A 17,208-nucleotide genomic window follows, 5' to 3' on the forward strand; every position below is an offset into this window, starting at 1 on the left:
CTGTACGAGATGACACTGTTCACCAAGCTTCCTGTGATCACTGTTTCATGGTGTAAGTCATCATGCTGCACACCTGAAAGTTAGGCATGCTGGATGTCAATTACATCTCAACAAAACTGGAAGAAAAATAATAATTAAAAAAAGAAAAACCAGGAGACTTCCCTGGTGGTCCCGGTGGTTACGACTTCTTTCAGCGCAGGTGGTATGGGTTCGATCCCTGGTCGAGAAGCTAAGATCCTATGTGCCTCGAAGCCAGAAAACCAAAGCATAGAACAGAGGCCACAGTGTTGTAACAAATTCAACAAAAACTTTAAAAACAGTGCCCATCAAAAAAAATTTTTTTTAATGAAAATAAAAAAAGGACGGTGGACCAAACACAACACAGTGACTCGGCAAGGACGGCAGAAAAGTGCTTACCATTTGCTGGCCAGCCACACCCGGCCAGCACTTTCACCTTCAGGCCGTGTTACCTCCTCTGGCCTCCCAGAAGTCAAGTGTGAGACCTTTGCAGATAGATTGGGGCAGGGGGTACAGTTTGGGGTCTGAAAACTGCAGCTTCTTTTTTTCCCCTCCTTCTCATCCATCCTCTAGTTCTGGACTGAGAGGGCCAGCCCCAAGAGTCCTTTATGCCAGGTTTCATCAAATAGAAATTTCTATAAAAACCTTTTCCTCCTCCTGACTTCCAAGGGGGCACGCAGGGAGGGAGAGTGGCTCTTCCACAAGGTGGGTGGCAGGGGGCATCACTCGGTCCTGGACTCCTGTCATTCCAGTGAGCGACTACAGCCAGGGCGCTCCTGACACCGAGGAGAAAGTCACCAGGACCAAGAATTTCAAGACCAAACCCTTTCAAGAGAAGAAGCAGCAGCTTTCGGTACGTGTGCTCCTTGATGCTTCAGCCTGTGCGTCTAGTGTTTTGTTTTGAGATTTTTACAGATTTATTCATTTTTAATTGGAGGATAGTTGCTCTCCAGCATTGTGGTGGTTTGTGCCATACATCAACATGAATCAGCTATAGGTATACACGTCACCTCCCTACCATCTCCCACCTCCCACCCCATTTTGAGATTTTTTTTAAATGGAAGAATACTTATTCATTTTCTGTTTGCTTTTTTTTTTTACACTATGTTTCCATCTTATGGAGGTAATACCCTATAAAATCTCTCAAGATTATTCACTGAAATTGTTTTACAGTTCTCTCCAGTCTCCTGAACCACCTCTCTTTTTTCTCTAGAGTCAATTCCATCTGCTTATCTTTCTCTCTCTCTTTGGTTTGTCTTAAACACGTGCTGACCCTTGGTTGTCAGGTCATGTTGACAAATGAAGGGCTGGTTTGATCAGCACGGGAGCCCAGCCTGGGTGCCTGGCTAGGTGTGGGCCCGAGGTCCCTGTCGACAGAGGGTTCCTGAAGTGGCTGGCCTGGGAAGGCTTCTCCCCTGGTGGGCAGTGTGGTGGTGTGAGTGCTGTGGTGTTTTCCATTCCTTCCTGGCCCTCCATCCCCTTCCTGTGTCCATCATAGAGGCCTGGGCTCTGCCCTTCACTTTATTGGGCCCCATGTTCCCAGTAGAAGCCTCTGTTAGGCAAATCGTGAACCATCTGGAAAACAGCATCGGGTTCAAGCAGCAGGAGAAACCTCCACCCTACTATACCCTTCTCTGGAGACAGGGGGGCGCTAGCCATCCCCGCATTCACACTGAAGCCCTTTAATAACGCACTGTGGATTCAGCCACACCCAGTGCCCACCCTCCCTCTGGGCTCCCTGGGGAGAACCCACTTACACTACTGGGGTCCACACTTGGCTTTTCTTCTTGGCTTCGATTCCTGATGCGTCTGATTCCATCTATTTTCTCCCTCTGGAATTCCTCACCATTTCTGATCCACGGACAGTACCTTTTCCAGGTATCCCACAGCTGTTTGAGTATAGTTTTTCACAAATATGGGCCCTGAATAGTTTTTATGGGCCCTGAATAGTTTTAAGGGGAGCTTTGGAGAGAGAAAGAGACATGGGTGCCCTTGCTCACCCACCATCCTGCCCTTTGGCTGGACGTCTTTGGCTGTGGCAAGGGGAACAGAGGTGCTTAGCCACGAGCCCAGAGCCAGGGTCCCCACCTGAGATGCAGGTGGATACGGACAGTGTCGGTTCTTCCTCCATCCTCAGTCACATCAAGCCCCGGACCTCTCCGGCTCACACTCCAGCACCCAGCCTGCAGCAGGAGTTCTCCGCAGGCGGGTGCTCACATTCAGGCTGATTTCAAACACCTTATAAAGCATAAGTTCACACAGTAAAGAATCTGCCTGCAATGTAGGAGACCCGGGTTCGATCCCTGGGCGATCCCCTGGAGAAGGAAATGGCAACACACTCCAGTATTCTTACCTGGGGAATCCCATGGACAGAGGAGCCTGGCGGGCTACAGCCAGACCCACCTGAGCAACGGACACTACATAAAGCATGCAGAGTCAACTTCAGGGTTCACCTGGTTGCTTTTCCTAGAAACACTGATAATAAAACTAGTGTGGGGTTTCTCGAGTTTTTTTGTGAGGTTTCTCATTGCATCCCTGTTCTTAGTAGCACAAACGAGTGTCTGTGTCAAGACATCAGAGACCGGCTAGGCTTACTTTAGATGTGTTTACTTGTGCTGCTGGCCATTGAGGATCCTACATACCACACATGCATTCCTCCTACACACCACATACACACCACACACACACACGCCTGCATATGCACGCACACACATACACACCCCTACATGCCGGAGTCCAGCTCCAGCAGCCAGGGATTCAACTTGAAGAGGTGAACGGTGTCAGCGAATGAGTCAGCCTCTCAGTTTTCTTGGACTGCCTGTTTATTTCAAGTTTAAGATTCTCTTTTATACTTTTACAAAAACATTAGGTCAGAGGTTTGATATTTTCCGTTCCCACTGACCCAGATTTATTTTCTCCATAAATCGTTGTTGCTCTTCAAACAGAGTTCCTGCTTCAGTGATTCTCTCGGGAATCAGCCGTATCATCTATTATCTACCTCCTCTAATGTGTTGTATAGTTGTGATTACATCGTAACTCATGCTACATTCCTGTTTACTACTTATCTTCCTAAATCCTGTTTGCCTGTAACATCCTGAGCTCACTATATCTTAAAAAGGCTTCTAGCTATGCTGCTGCTGCCGCTAAGTCGCTTCAGTCATGTCCGACTCTGTGCGACCCCATAGACGGCAGCCCATCAGGCTCCGCCGTCCTTGGCATTCTCCAGGCAAGAATACTGGAGTGGGTTGCCATTTCCTTCTCCAATGCATGAAAGTGAAAAGTGAAAGTGAAGTCGCTCAGCCGTATCCAACTCCTAGTGACCCCATGGACTGCAGCCTATCAGACTCCTCTGTCCATGGGATTTTCCAGGCAAGAGTACTGGAGTGGGTTGCCATTGCCTTCTCCGTTCTAGCTATAGTGTGTCTAAAAATTCCTAACTTCTCTAAGCTATAGTAAAATATGCTAACTTTACAACATTCCTTAAATCTTTAACTTCTAATTGTTTTAATTATTTCTAAGCCCTAAATTCAGTAAACTCCTTTTCCATAAACATTCTTCTCACAAATAGGCTTCAGATAGCAATCCCTCACATGGCCTCAAGCTACGGCCTATATGCTCATCCTAGAACACTCCTTTGTAAAAGTCCTTGAACAAATGTCAATGATTAACTTTATGAATTATTTTCTGAGCACAGCTGCAGAAGTTTTTGTGCCTTCTCATGTTCCTCTCAAGAACAATAAGCACCTTAATATTCCTTTTCAGTCAACTCAGCCGAGGAGAGGAAAAGACAAGTCAGAATTACAAGGCCTAACTCCTTAACTCCCAGGTCTGTGCCTGCGGAATGAGGAGAGGGGGTTGGGGGCCGTGCCTCCATTTTGTCAGTAATGCCTAACGCGGCTCCTGACACCTACACATATGCATCACACACACGTACGCACACACATATGCTCACGCTTACCTATCTTTGGGGCCCAGAATGTAACCCAGAGAGGAAACATTTGACCTGAGGGTTGAGCTGGGCCAGTGGGACTTGCCAGTAAAAATACTCTGCGGCCGCACAAATAACCAGCTTCTGTGCTCCTGCAGCCTGAAGACAGGCTTCTGCTGAAGGAGGTCGGACCCGCAGGGGAGGGAAGAGCATCTGTGATGGAGCAGCTGCTAGATGAGGTGAGGACAGCCGGCCTTCCACCCCATCTCGGGCACACTCACAGAGCCGATTAATCAGAAACTGTCCAGGCAGTGGGCCCAGCGGCTAGTCAAAACCTGCACAGTAGGGACTTCCCCGGTGGTCCAGTGGTTAAGACTTTGGGTTCCAGTATAGGTTCCATCCCTGGTGGGGGAGCTAAGATCCCACATGCCTGTGACCCAAAATCCAAAATGTAAAACAGAAGCAATGTTGTAATGAATTCAACAAAGTCTTTAAAAAATTGATCCACATTAAAAAAAACACACACACACTTCACACTGTTACCTGTTGCTAATTTTTATAGCAAAAAAAATAGGCAGAAAAGTGCCCAGGAACCCAAATAACTTGCAGGCCGGGGGACAGAACCCATGGTCTGTGACCCTGTGCAAGCTTCCTGTCTGCTGAAGAAGCAGAGTGGTCCCTCTGGGGGCCTCCTGCTGGGTGGGGGTGGTGGGGGACAGGAACTCAAGTCCATCACCTGTGTGACGCGACAGCTGTCTTCAGAGCTGGTCCTGGGCTGCCTGCTTCTCCTCTCTCCTGAATTAAGCAGTTTACTTCTGCCAGGGACTTGCTACTAGGAGGGCAAGCGGGTGCCACAAACACAGGCTCTTGTGCGAGTTTGTCCCTTTCCCCACGCGGCAGGGAGCCGACCCCAACTGCAGTGACAACCAAGACCGGCCTGTCCTGAGCCTGGCGGCCATGAACCAACACCACGAAGCCATCCCGGTTCTCGTGCAGAGAGGAGCGGACGTGGACCAGCAGTGGGGCCCGTAAGTGAGCCGCGAAGAGGGGAGAGCGCTGGGTGAGGTCGCAGCCAGCTGGGGCCTGGTGGGGCTCCACTGTCAGTCTACACGCCCACCCCATTCAACCTGAATCACCTAAGGACCATTTCAACCCATTCTGGCCTGAATGAGAGACTTGACTGTTGTCTGTTTTCCCAATCTGGGTAAAACAAAGGTTTTTAAACAGATCATTGGATCATCTTTTCATGGCTTTTATAAATGATGATCCAGTTTGTTAGCTCATGAATTTATTTATATCTGTGGGGCCACAAATCCTTAGTCCTTGGGTGCTAAGCCCTGTTTTCGTCATGATCTGAAATGGTAAGAGTGTTTCCCATGGAAATGTACCCGTGAAGTTACTGCAGAAAGAAAACCTTGTCCTGGCATCTCCAGATACTAACAGCACTGGGAGGAAGCTGAGTTGACCACCATATCTCCTGGTGCCTCGGTGTCCCCAGCCAAGAAGCAGGACAAAGAGACACTCAGAGACATGGGATGGTTACTTACCTGCCTCTCGAGCCACCTGGCTTGGTGACTCTGTTGTTGACTTGCGAATCACTTTGGAAACTGGGGTGGATGGTGTTTTGAGTCCAGGGCCTTGCTGTTAACAGCTCATATCCCACTGCCCTGATCACAGGTCAGCCACTCAGCCTCCCTCACTATTGCTGAGACCAGGTGGTATCCCTCTATGAGCTGTGCCTCTGAGGATGGCAAGGAACACAGGGGATGAAAATTCAATAGCTTCACTTCTGCCTTCCTCTGTTTCAAAATGTCGTCTAGCATTTTTATTCAAAATCCCTCAATTTTTCTATGTGTGTTTTCAAAGGTTTCTGCCCAGTAGGACCCCATGTCAGTAGACAGGACCCCTTTTTAGTTTCACTTTATAGCAGAATGTCTGGGATGTGGGTGAATGCATTTGATGCCTGGAATTTACTTTCTCAGGTTTTCTTACTGCTCTCATGCATCATAATCTTGTGTCATTTACCTACACTTACATTATCATTATTAATAGAAATAATGCCACCTTGGTTTGTGTTAAGGTGTACTTTATATTTGTATAATTCTGACAAGGACTTTTTTGGGGGGTTGCAGTGAGTCTTTGTTGCTGTGCAGGCTTTCTGTAGTTCTGGCGAGTGGGCGTTACTCTTTGTGGCGGTGCGTGGGCTCCTCACGTGGCGGCCTCTCTTGTTGGGGAGCACAGGCTCTAGGCATGGGAGCTCAGTAGTTGTGGCACACGGCTTAGTTGCCCCGCGGCATGTGGGATCTTCCCGGACCAGGAATCCAGCCTGTGTCCCCTACATTGGCAGGCAGATTCTTATCCACTGCTCCACCACAGTAGTCCAAGACAAGGATTTTTAAATTGCATCTAAGAATAATGTTTGCGGTTTGAGAGACTTACAAAAATCTCTCAAGCATGTTTTGAATCGATGCTTAAGTGTGATGAATCCTGACTTTATGAAGAGTCCAGCTAAGAGGATAAAACTAGTCTGGACATGGAACAGATGACCTGTTTCTCTTTGGTGTCCTCAGTTTCCCATTCTTGCTTTATTGTCATTCTGTAAACTGACATCTTACCCATGGGTGATCTCCTTGCGTTTCTACTAAGTCTAGCTCGTGGCTGTATGGTCTGGCTGAGTGTGTGTAACAGCGCTTTTTCACATCCCCCTGTGTTGTCTTGGTTACTGTTAACAGTTTATGGGTCATGTAGGATGGGGTTCAGAAAGCAGATTTTTCCACCGAGAGCCAATTCTGCTAAGACTGGTTAGTATTTGCTAGTTTGAAATGTTTGGGCCTGAGTCCTCCTGGCTTCCGTCTCTCAGCTGGATCCAGGACATGAGCTCAAGGCTCCGCTGAGATCTTTAGGCACAAGCCCCTCGGAGATCTGACTTTCTTAGAGAAGAGGCCCTTTGCAAACAAGGACTCACATGCTCTTTCCCACCCCAAGCTGGTGAAGCTGATGGAGAGAGGTCATCCAGGGTGGTCTCTACAGAAGTAACCTCTGTTAAGCACCCTGGCAGGCAGTAGAAAGCCCCTCCCTAGGATTTCTGGCTCCCCGGTTTGTGTCTTTCTTAGCAGAATAAACTCATACTCAGCAGAATGGGGATCTTGTTCAGTCGCTTAGTCACTCAGTCGTGTCCAACTTTTTGCAGCCCCATGGACTGCAGCACACCAGGCTTCCCTGTCCTTCACCATTTCCTGGAGAGAAAGTGGATGGCCAAGGAGTAAAACACATCCTCCACCAAAGCTGATACCTCTTACCAACAAACTTTAAAAGCACAACTGGAAGGCCTCACGAGGAGAGGGACATGGAGACGCGGTTTGCTTTTGGGCGGCAGCTGGGCTTCTTTACAGTTTCAAACTGTGAACAGTTTCAGACTTCACGCCTCTGAGCTCTGCCCCAGGAGGCAGGTGAGGCAAATGCAGCTATCAGTGCACTTAGAGGTTCACTGTGGAGATGTATTGTTAGATAATTCAGGATTTACGCACAGAGAGTGTACCTTGATTCACCGAGATACCTAGATTGGGGTAAACAGTTTGCATTGCTGTACATTGGTAGAAAAGTGTCTTTATGATACAAATTTACAGAGTACCGTGGTGTACTTGCTGTGCAAAACCGTGTTCTGGAAGGTCTGATATGACGATGACTAGCTACTCAGAGGAACAAACTCACAGCTTGATGTTCTGACATGAGGGTGTGTTCCATCTCATGCCCTTGCTGTGTTGGAGTCAGTTAGTCTGAGGAGCAGAGTATACAATGAAGATTTATCATTTTCCCAAATGGACTGTGGTTACGCAGGAAGTATCAATTACTAATCTGGAAGATGTAGCCATCAGCAACCCGGCCCCCCTCACCCCCACACCACCTTCATTCAATAAACTGAACACCCTCTGCTCTCAGTCTGGGGAGAACTCTGAAGGCAGGAGGTCAGGAGTCTACTTGGGAGATGCTCTCATCCTGTAACTAAATAAGTTCAAATGGGAAATGTGTGATGAAGCCCCCCAGAACCCAAGGGTGTAAAGTGACAGGTAAACCTTCTACCACCAGGGAGGTGGGAAGGATGAAGGACGAGGAGGCTGGTGTGACCGAGACCTCCGTGGTCAGGCTCCCAGCATGCTGTACACTCCTCACCCTGAATTTGTACCTGGGTGGTCTCAGCTCCCCAAGAGAGGAACAAGCACTGTGTCACATGTGACCTGGTGGCCCTGGCACCTTTAAGGGCACCAGGAGCCACCCACACGTGTGCAGAGTAGACAAAGAATTCAAGTGTCTTAGAGCCCAAGAGATGTGACCTGAAAGACCTCATGAGAAACGTACACTTTGAAGGTGACCCCTGGGAATTTTGCTAACGGTTGGGGTGACAGAACAGTTTGGAGGCAGGAGAGAGCAAAATGTGGAGAAAATGAGTGTATTCTTCTCATCTGTCAAATGGGGGTGATTGTGCTCAAGTCATAGAGTTAGTGGAAGATGAAATGAGTGTTTTGAGGTGCCCGTGAGGAGCCTAATGATTGGACTCTAGCGGTAGCAGTCACGATGCTGTGGTAATGAAAAGGTGGGTTGTCAGGATTTGAGTGGAAAGTGTCAACTGCTCAATGATGGTCAGTGCATAAGAAGGGGATGAGAAGGGCCAGGGAGAATAGCCCAGAAAGGTATTAGGACTGGGTTTAAGTTCTGAATTCTTCTGTTGCTGTTAAGAGATGTCGCCAAGCCCTCCCAGCTCCACATTTTCACATTAAGGAAAGGGCATGTGTATTTTTTTAATGCCCCAAGCTCTAAGAAGATGAACTTCATAAGTGCTTTTTATACTGTAACATGTGTATGAATCACCCAAGGACCTTGTTAAAATGCACATTCTGTAGATCTGGGTGTAGCCAGGGATGAGATCCTGCATGTCTAACAAGCTCTCAGGAGAGGCCAGTGGTCCAGGTGCCACCATCTGAGTAGCAGGGATCAAAGCCCATTCTTACAAACACCGAGGTGTTAAGAGACGGCCCAGCGTGGCCCTCAGTAAGGAGATGGCCTCACAGTGCTGTTTGACATGGGATTTTTCCCATGCCTCACAGGTGAGTGATGTTGATCTGCTCAAACAAATAATAATATCACCACCACCACCAACAGCAATATGAAGGCAAATCCCCAAATCTTAGTTGCCAGGAGCTACTGTATGCCTCAACCCAAAGGCAGATCTTTGGAAAGCCATGGGAATTCAGGTGTAAGGCACACAGCCATTCTCACTTCCTGCCTCTGGAGAAAGATGAGGAGGAACTAGCCAATCACACCACCGATTTACCTGGGACCAGGGTCCTTGGCCAGAGAAGGCAGTGGCACCCCACTCCAGTACTCTTGCCTGGGAAATCCCATGGACGGAGGAGCCTGGTAGGCTGCAGACCATGGGGTCGCTAAGAGTCGGACACGACTAAGCGACTTCACTTTCACTTTTCACTTTCATGCATTGGAGAAGGAAATGGCAACCCACTCCAGTGTTCTTGCCTAGAGACTCCCAGGAACGGGGGAGCCTGGTGGGCTGCCATCTACGGGGTCGCACAGAGTCGGACACAACTGACGCGACCTAGCAGCAGTAGCAGCAGGGTCCTTGGCCAGGTAAGCTGGCTGAATGGAACATACATGAATGCTAAGATCTAAAATTAGATGAGACCTGAAACCACTGGGGTGGCTTGGTGCTGAGCGTTCTGCTGCAGCAAAAACCAGTTGAAAGTGCTAAGTTTCTCACTTTCTGGAAAATGGAAAGTCATCACCTGGACAGTTCCAACTCTGGAGCCAGAATCAGGCAGGGGCTTCCCCATACCCACCGTTGGAGGCAGAGATTCATAGACATGTTTACCTGCAATTCTTGCAAGTCATGTGGGTCTAGGAGGCAACACTCCTTCCCCAAGTTTGTCTGTCTGTTCATTCTCTTCATTGGTGTATTCATTTCACTAGTGGTTTCTGAGCACCTACTGTGTGCTGGTCAGCATTCTAGGCAGTGGACATACAGCAGTGATGGAGACAGACCCCGCCTCATGGAGCTCAGAGTGTAGTGGAGGAGAGAGACAATAAACAAGTAAGCAGATGAATGAGTCATTGCAGAGAATGCCAAGTGCTGCAAGGAAAATAAAGCCAGGTAAGAGAGTTGAGTGTGGTGTGGTCAGGAGAGGCCCCCCCCAGGACCAGAGCAGAGGCTCCCAGAGTTAGTCTGGGACAGGCTTGCTTAGGTACAGAGCGGCGTGGGAGGTTTGTTTACCAGTTTCATCATTTCTGGACCCGTCCTAGTGACATTGTCTTATTTATGACTGGGCTGGCAGAAAGATTTCTTAAACTGTGTATGATTGCTGAAAACAATTCATACACACCAAGTAACTTTTCAATTGTATCAGAATAAGATGTGGACCTGACTGAAGAAAACCACATCCTGTGAAAGAGCTTGGCAGGCCTCCACTACCTGCACTCTTCATCTGCAGTTCTGTCTTCAAGGACAACTAATGTAAATATTTTAAAGTTCTCCTGGGAGTCAGCTATATCTCTGTCACTAAACAGTATACTTAAACGGGTCCTTCTGATCTAGCATGCTCAGATAGCGTCTGTTGACTCCTGCTGTGATAAATGGTGATTACACTTGCTGACCCCACCATCACGTTTTGATCATTCTGTTACTGTTTTTGGTTCTTTACTAATTACTGTGAAAATAACAGTGATAGTCCTCAACTCCTCTACATTGATTATCATATTTCAGTGATATCGCTTGACTGACCCGTGTGTACTGAGAAGTGTGTACAAGTACGTTCAGTTCAGTTGCTCAGTCGTGTCCGACTCTTTGCAACCCCATGAATTGCAGCATGCCAGGCCTCCCTGTCCATCACCAACTCCCGGAGTTCACTCAAACTCATGTCCATCGAGTCGGTGATGCCATCCAGCCATCTCATCCTCTGTCGTCCCCTTCTCCTCCTGCCCCCAATCCCTCCCAGCATCAGGGTCTTTTCCAATGAGTCAGCTCTTCGCATGAGGTGGCCAAAGTACTGGAGTTTCAGCTTTAGCATCATTCCTTCCAAAGAACACCCAGAACTGATTTCCTTTAGAATGGACTGGTTCAAAAGCATCAATTCTCTGGCGCTTGGCTTTCTTCACAGTCCAACCCTCACATCCATACATGACTACTGGAAAAACCATAGCCTTGACTAGACGGACCTTTGTTGCCAAAGTAATGTCTCTGCTTTTCAATATGCTGTCTAGGTTGGTCATAACTGTCCTTCCAAGGAGTAAGCGTCTTTTAATTTCATGGCTGCAGTCACCATCTGTAGTGATTTTGGAGCCCCCAAAAATAAAGTCTGACACTGTTTCCCCATCTGTTTCCCATGAAGTGATGGGACCAGATGCCATGATCTTCGTTTTCTGAATGTTGAGCTTTAAGCCAACTTTTTCACTCTCCTCTTTCACTTTCATCAAGAGGCTTTTGATGAAAGCCTCCTCTTCACTTTCTGCCAAGTATGTATTAGTGCTTTATATCTTCACCTCTGTCGTTCCTTCCCCTTCCTTCCCACAACTTCTGTTAGTCAATAATTACACAGCACGAATCACAGTTATGTTTACTTGTGTTAACATAACTAAGATGTTCATTCTTCATCCATAGGTTGATTCCAGTGGTTGAAAAGTATGAAGAGTAATTGCATTATAATAGCTACATAAATATCATTCATTGCTATATTCTGATTACATTTTATTGTTTGTTGGTTCAAGAAAACAACACTTATGCCAGTGAAATAAAATTTTCTTACCAGAAATGTCAAATGGATTCTCCTTACACACCATAAATTATTTAAAATCAAGCCACATTTCTTTTTTTTTTTTTCCACAATCCATGACTAAGTTGTTCATGTTTTGTGTATCTTTGATTCCCCTGGACTTTCTGATTGCCTTTGTTTTTTTCTGATTTGAAAGAGAACACACATTGACCACATCTGTAATCTTACCTTGTTCCTTACATTTTCAGTGCTTTTCCTCTTAGAGGCTTTCTTCTTAGAGTATACTTATTAGTCAGATTTTGCCTGGCAGCTCTCTGGCCCTGCGGCACAGTGGTCATCATAGCATTTCTTTTCACTGGAATCCACCTATAGTTACTCTTTACTCTTTCTTATTTCTTGGTTTTGACCCTTGTCAGGCTGGAGTGTGGGCTTAGGTAACCTCTTCAGAAAGGGTATGTAGAAAAAACTTTTGAGTCCTTGAATGTCAAGAATGACTTTCTTTTGTCTTCACTCTTGATTAATATCTTGATATTAATTTCTGTATTCAAAATGATTTTTCCTTAAGTCTTAGTAAGCCTTGTTCTGATGATTTCTAGCATCCAGCATAGCCCATGCAAATGCTACAGCGAATTCTTCCTTATTGTGACCTGTTTGTTCCTCCTGGAAGCATTTACCACTGATGTTCTGAGATTTCACATGGGTATTTTTTTGATGTACTGTTGTTCATTCATCCAGGTGGCCCTTTCAGTCTGAAAAGTCATGTGTCTTTTCAGGGGAAGTTTCTTCTATTTTTTCTAATCTCTCTTTCTAAAATTCTTATGAGTTAATGGTGGGCCTCTTGAATTGACCCCCTCTATCTGTCTTTTAAAATTTATTTCCCCATATTTTTCATCTCCCTTTTTCTCTCTGTTTAAAGAGGTTTCCTTGGCTCTCTTGCTAACTACTCTTTATTTCAACAGTCAGCTTTTTTACTTTCTCAATTCAGTTCAGTTCAGTTGCTCAGTTGTGTCCAATTCTTTGTGACCCCATGGACTGCAGCATGCCAGGCTTCCCAGTCCATCACCAACTCACGGAACTTGCTCAAACTCATGTCCATCCAGTCAGTGATGCCATCCAATCATCTCATCCTCTGGCATCCCTGTCTTCTCCTGCCTTCAATCTTTCCCAGCATCACAGTCTCTTCTAATAAGTCAGTTCTTCATATCAGGTGGCCAGCGTATTGGGGTTTCAGCTTCAGCATCAGTCCTTCTAATGAATATTCAGGACTCCCTTTAGGATTGATTGGGTGGCTCTCCATGCAGTCCAAGGGACTCTCAGGAGTCTTCTCCAACACCATAGTTCAAAAGAATCAATTCTTTGGCGGTCAGCTTTTTTTATGGTCCAACTCTTACACGCATACATGACTACTGGAAAAACCATAACTTTGACTAGATGAACCTATGTTGGCAAAGTAATGTCTCTGCATTTTAATATGCTGTCTAGGTTGGTCATAGCTTTTCTTCCAAGGAGCAAGCGTCTTTTAATTTCATGGCTGCAGTCACCGTCTGCAGTGATTTTGGAGCCCAAGAAAATAAAATCTGTCACTGTTTCCATTGTTTCCCATCTATTTGCCATGAAGTGATGGGACCAGATGCCATGATCTTCGTTTTCTGAATGTTGAGTTTTAATATTATCACTTTTTAACATTTTCACTCTTCTCTTTCACTTTCATCAGGAGGCTCTTTAGTTCTTCTTGGTTTTCTGCCATAAGGGTGGTGTCATCTGCATATCTAAGGTTATTGATACTTCTTCCGACAATCTTGATTCCAGCTTGTGCTTCATCCAGCCCAGCGTTTCTCATATACATTGCATATAAGTTAAATAAGCAGGGTGACAGTATACAACCCTGACATACTCCATTCCCTATTTGGAACCAGTCTGTTGTTCCAGGAGAAGGCAATAGCAACCCACTGCAGTACTCTTGCCTAGAAAATCCCATGGACGGAGGAGCCTGGTGGGCTGCAGTCCATTTTGTCGCTAAGAGTCGGACACAACTGAGCGACTTCACTTTCACTTTTCATTTTCATGCATTGGAGAAGGAAATGGCAACCCACTCCAGTGTTCTTGCCTGGAGAATCCCAGGAGTGGGGGAGCCTGGTGGGCTGCCGACTATGGGGTCACACAGAGTCGGATGCAACTGAAGTGACTTAGCAGCAGCAGCAGCAGCTGTTGTTCCATGTCCAGTTCTAACTGTTGCTTCTTGACCTACATACAGATTTCTCAGGAGGCAGGTAAAGTGGTCTGGTATTCCCATCTCTTTAAGAATTTTCCACAGTTTGTTGTGATCCACACAGTCAAAGGCTTTGGCATAGTCAATAGAGCAGAAGTAGATTGTTTTCTGGAACTCGCTTGCTTTTTCTATGATCCAACAGGTGTTGGCAATTTGATCTCTGGTTCCTATGCCTTTTCTAAATCCAACTTGAACATCTGGAAGTTTACTTTCTAAGAGTGCCTTTTGGTTCTGATTGCTTCTTCTTCAAAGCCTCTGTTTTGGTCTTATGTTGTCTTCAGTCATTTTAAAGTTTCTTATGTTTGTGTGTCTCGGTTTCTTTCTCTTTGATGCTGCCAGTTTTTCTCAGATGTGCACAATCCTTTATCATCCATTCAGATTTGCGAATGGGAAATGGGCTAGGTGGGTGGGAATTCTGTGTATATAGCAGGAGCTTTTCAAATGACAGGGGGGCTTTGCGAGTCTGTGAAGCTACTCTCAGGCTGGGACAAGTGGAAGGCTTCCCTCTGGGCATGGGAGTTGCTGACCTGGTTCTCACCATGTATCATCTTCAGAAAAGAGGCCACCAAACTTTTTCTCCACTGGGATACGTTTATGGCTGCAGATACATCTGCACGTGCAGGGGACGGGGTTGGTCGTGTTGAGGGAAGGACCAGGGGCCAGGAGAATGCAGACCTTCAGCTGCTCATCTCATTTCTGTCTCCAGCCATGACTCCCACCTTCCATCACTCCTGCCACCTCTGATCAGGAGCCTTTCGTGAGTTCTGGAATGCAGGTACCACCCCTTCCTCCACTGGGACAGCCACTGCTCCCTCACTGGGCCAAGCTGACCAGGCAACGTGGAGAGAGAGTCTGGCACATAGCAAAATATGCTGTCTGACCTCTCAGGCCTGCCCTCAGGGCTCTAAGGCTGGTGTTTGTTTTCATATCACACAAGCCACACTCACTGAAGCCAAGGTCATTGTCCCCACACAAGAATAGGAGCCTCAGCCCTGAAAGGTTATTGTCATAGGACAGTCACCAGGATTCAAGCCAGGGGTAAGACCATGTCCCACACATTCCATGAACTCTTGCAGGAAACATACTAACATAGTGTGTATTAGTATAAATTGACTACAAACCAGATCCTTGTGGGATTTCTCACTTTAAAACTTTCTCTCTGATATCAAAGCTTACCCTGCTAATCTTCCAAGGAAAGGAGCAAAAAGGGGAGAGTCAAGAGATTTTCCTGGGTTAGTTCAGTAGGTCATGGGTGAAACCAAGGCCCCGTTGTGCCTGCTCCCTCTCCAGTCTCTCGAGGATTCTAACCAAGGATTTAGCCAGGGATTTTTTCCCACCCAAACAGGCTCCAAAATACAGCTCTTCATGAAGCAACTCTGCTTGGCCGGGCAGGAAGGGAGTGCATCGCTGCCTTACTGGGGTACGTTCCTTGGCCTCTGGGGGACACTCCAACTGCCACGGTGATCCCCCTGTTGGTCTGTGAGGATTTCAGGGGGTCCTGGTGCCCAAACAGCTGACCCAGTGAATGGGGGCCACCATCCCACCACGGCTCCCAAGGCACTAAAGGCTTTTCAAAGCACAATGAAAATGCTGCCCCCCTTAAATCCACCTGGTTGTGGGTATGGAGGCTATGGGAACCCTCTGTCAGGACTGGCATTGGACGTGTGAGATCGCAGAGCCCGTCAGAAGGACTCAGGATAGAGCCGCCCTTGAGGGCTGGGTCATGGTGGCCTCTCGGGGAAGTCCGGGACAGGGGCCCCGGAGCCCCAGCAGCAGGGAGGAGTCAGGCCCTGAGGCTCAGGGACTAGAATCCGTCAGCTCACCCCCATTTTTCTTCGCAGATGCAACGCCAGCGTCCAGAAGAAGAATGCGAGAGGCCAGACGGCATACGACCTGGCCCTGGAAAGTGGGGATGAGCCCATCACCTCGCTCTTTGCTGCTAAGCTTGGCCTGGATGAACGCTAAGCCTGAGAGCCCCATGGGCATCATTCAGAGAAGTCACCCAGCTCCGGCTGTGCTGTGTTCGCTTCCTTCCAAATGCGTATTTGAGGTTTGGAAATCGAGCTTGAGAGCCACTCATAAGATTTTAAAAATTATGTGACAGTGTAAGCCACCCATGCCCACACTCCCTGAGTATTTCCCCAAACGCCCTGGATCCTGATGAACCTAGTGTACACTAGTGGTGTGTTGCTGCTTGTCTTTGAATTTGCTCTTGAATCTTAATTTATTTCTCAGTACACAGTAATTGCATACTGTTGTTGTTCAGTCTTTAAGTCATGTCCAACTCTTTGTGACCCAGTGGACTGTAGCATGCCTGGTTCCTCTGTCCTTCACTCTCTCCCCGAGTTTACTCAGATTCGCGTCCCTTGAGTCGGTGATGCTATCTCACCATCTCCTCCTCTGCCACCCCCTTCTCCTTTTGCCTTCAGTCTTTCCCGGTCTTTTCCAAAAATTGCATATGGTTCTAAGCAAAGAAGTGTAAAATCTCGTGAAGTCTCCCTCCCACCCCCGCGCCATGACCACTCACGCCCCTCCTCACACCACCAGTGACCTCCGTGTCAGTTGTGTGTTTCCAGAAGTAGCATAGGATTATATAAGCAAAGTGTATGTCGTATGTGTATGTGTTCGTGTAGAGTACACGTAAACGTTAAGTGAAAGTAACACACTTATATTCTGTCCCCTCTTCTAAGACAAATAGTGGGAAACCACATACTGCTCTGCATGTTATTTGCTTAATATATCTAGTAAATTGGTTCCAAATTAGTACATAAAGATTGAGCTTATTAGAGTCTTTCCCTATGAAGCTGAACTCATCACTATTCGTATTGTTATGGCTTGTTCTCTGGTTGACAGGTAAGCTTCAAATAAACCAGTTACAGGAATGTGAAACTTTGATTCATTCCTTTTTTTTCAGATTATCGTCTCAATCTTCGTGCTAATGTGCTAACGTTGCCATCAAGGAGTCTCAGAATTGTTTCTGTTAACCTCTGAAAATAGGATATTCGTTAACTTAGAATAATTAATTCATGACCATAAGTGATAGACCCTGTCAGGGTGGCTGCTGGCATCGCCGCCTGCACTTCCTTTCCCAGGGTGGACGCCTGTTCGCAGGGGGACAGGTGCAGAGTCAGACGGGAGCCCTAAAGGGGTTGTGGGCTTGAACGGCAGCGACCCTGGCTCCCAGGTCAGAGGCCCAGTGGCCACATAAAGGGTGCAAG

General features: G+C 47.0%; 1 protein-coding gene across 12 annotated transcripts in view; it reads left to right on the top strand.

Moving 5' to 3' along the window:
• Positions 1 to 16,879, top strand: part of DZANK1 (double zinc ribbon and ankyrin repeat domains 1) — a 52,237-nt gene extending 35,358 nt beyond the window's left edge. For 7 of the 12 annotated variants that reach the window (XM_025264188.2, XM_025264187.2, XM_044927994.2 and 4 more), the window contains 6 exons: positions 771 to 871; positions 4,105 to 4,185; positions 4,847 to 4,974; positions 14,697 to 14,747; positions 15,336 to 15,410; positions 15,832 to 16,879. In XM_025264188.2, the coding sequence (XP_025119973.1) occupies positions 771 to 871; positions 4,105 to 4,185; positions 4,847 to 4,974; positions 14,697 to 14,747; positions 15,336 to 15,410; positions 15,832 to 15,955 (560 nt within the window). In that variant the 3' untranslated portion in view covers positions 15,956 to 16,879. Of the gene's footprint in view, positions 1 to 770; positions 872 to 4,104; positions 4,186 to 4,846; positions 4,975 to 14,696; positions 14,766 to 15,335; positions 15,411 to 15,831 lie in introns of all 12 variants that reach the window. The other 5 variants (XM_044927996.2, XM_044928003.2, XM_044928002.2 and 2 more) reach the window with 3 other exon arrangements.
• The last annotated feature ends 329 nt before the right edge of the window (positions 16,880 to 17,208 follow it).

Source organism: Bubalus bubalis, chromosome 14 (genome assembly GCF_019923935.1).
Source record: "Bubalus bubalis isolate 160015118507 breed Murrah chromosome 14, NDDB_SH_1, whole genome shotgun sequence".
Taxonomy (NCBI): domain Eukaryota; kingdom Metazoa; phylum Chordata; class Mammalia; order Artiodactyla; family Bovidae; genus Bubalus; species Bubalus bubalis.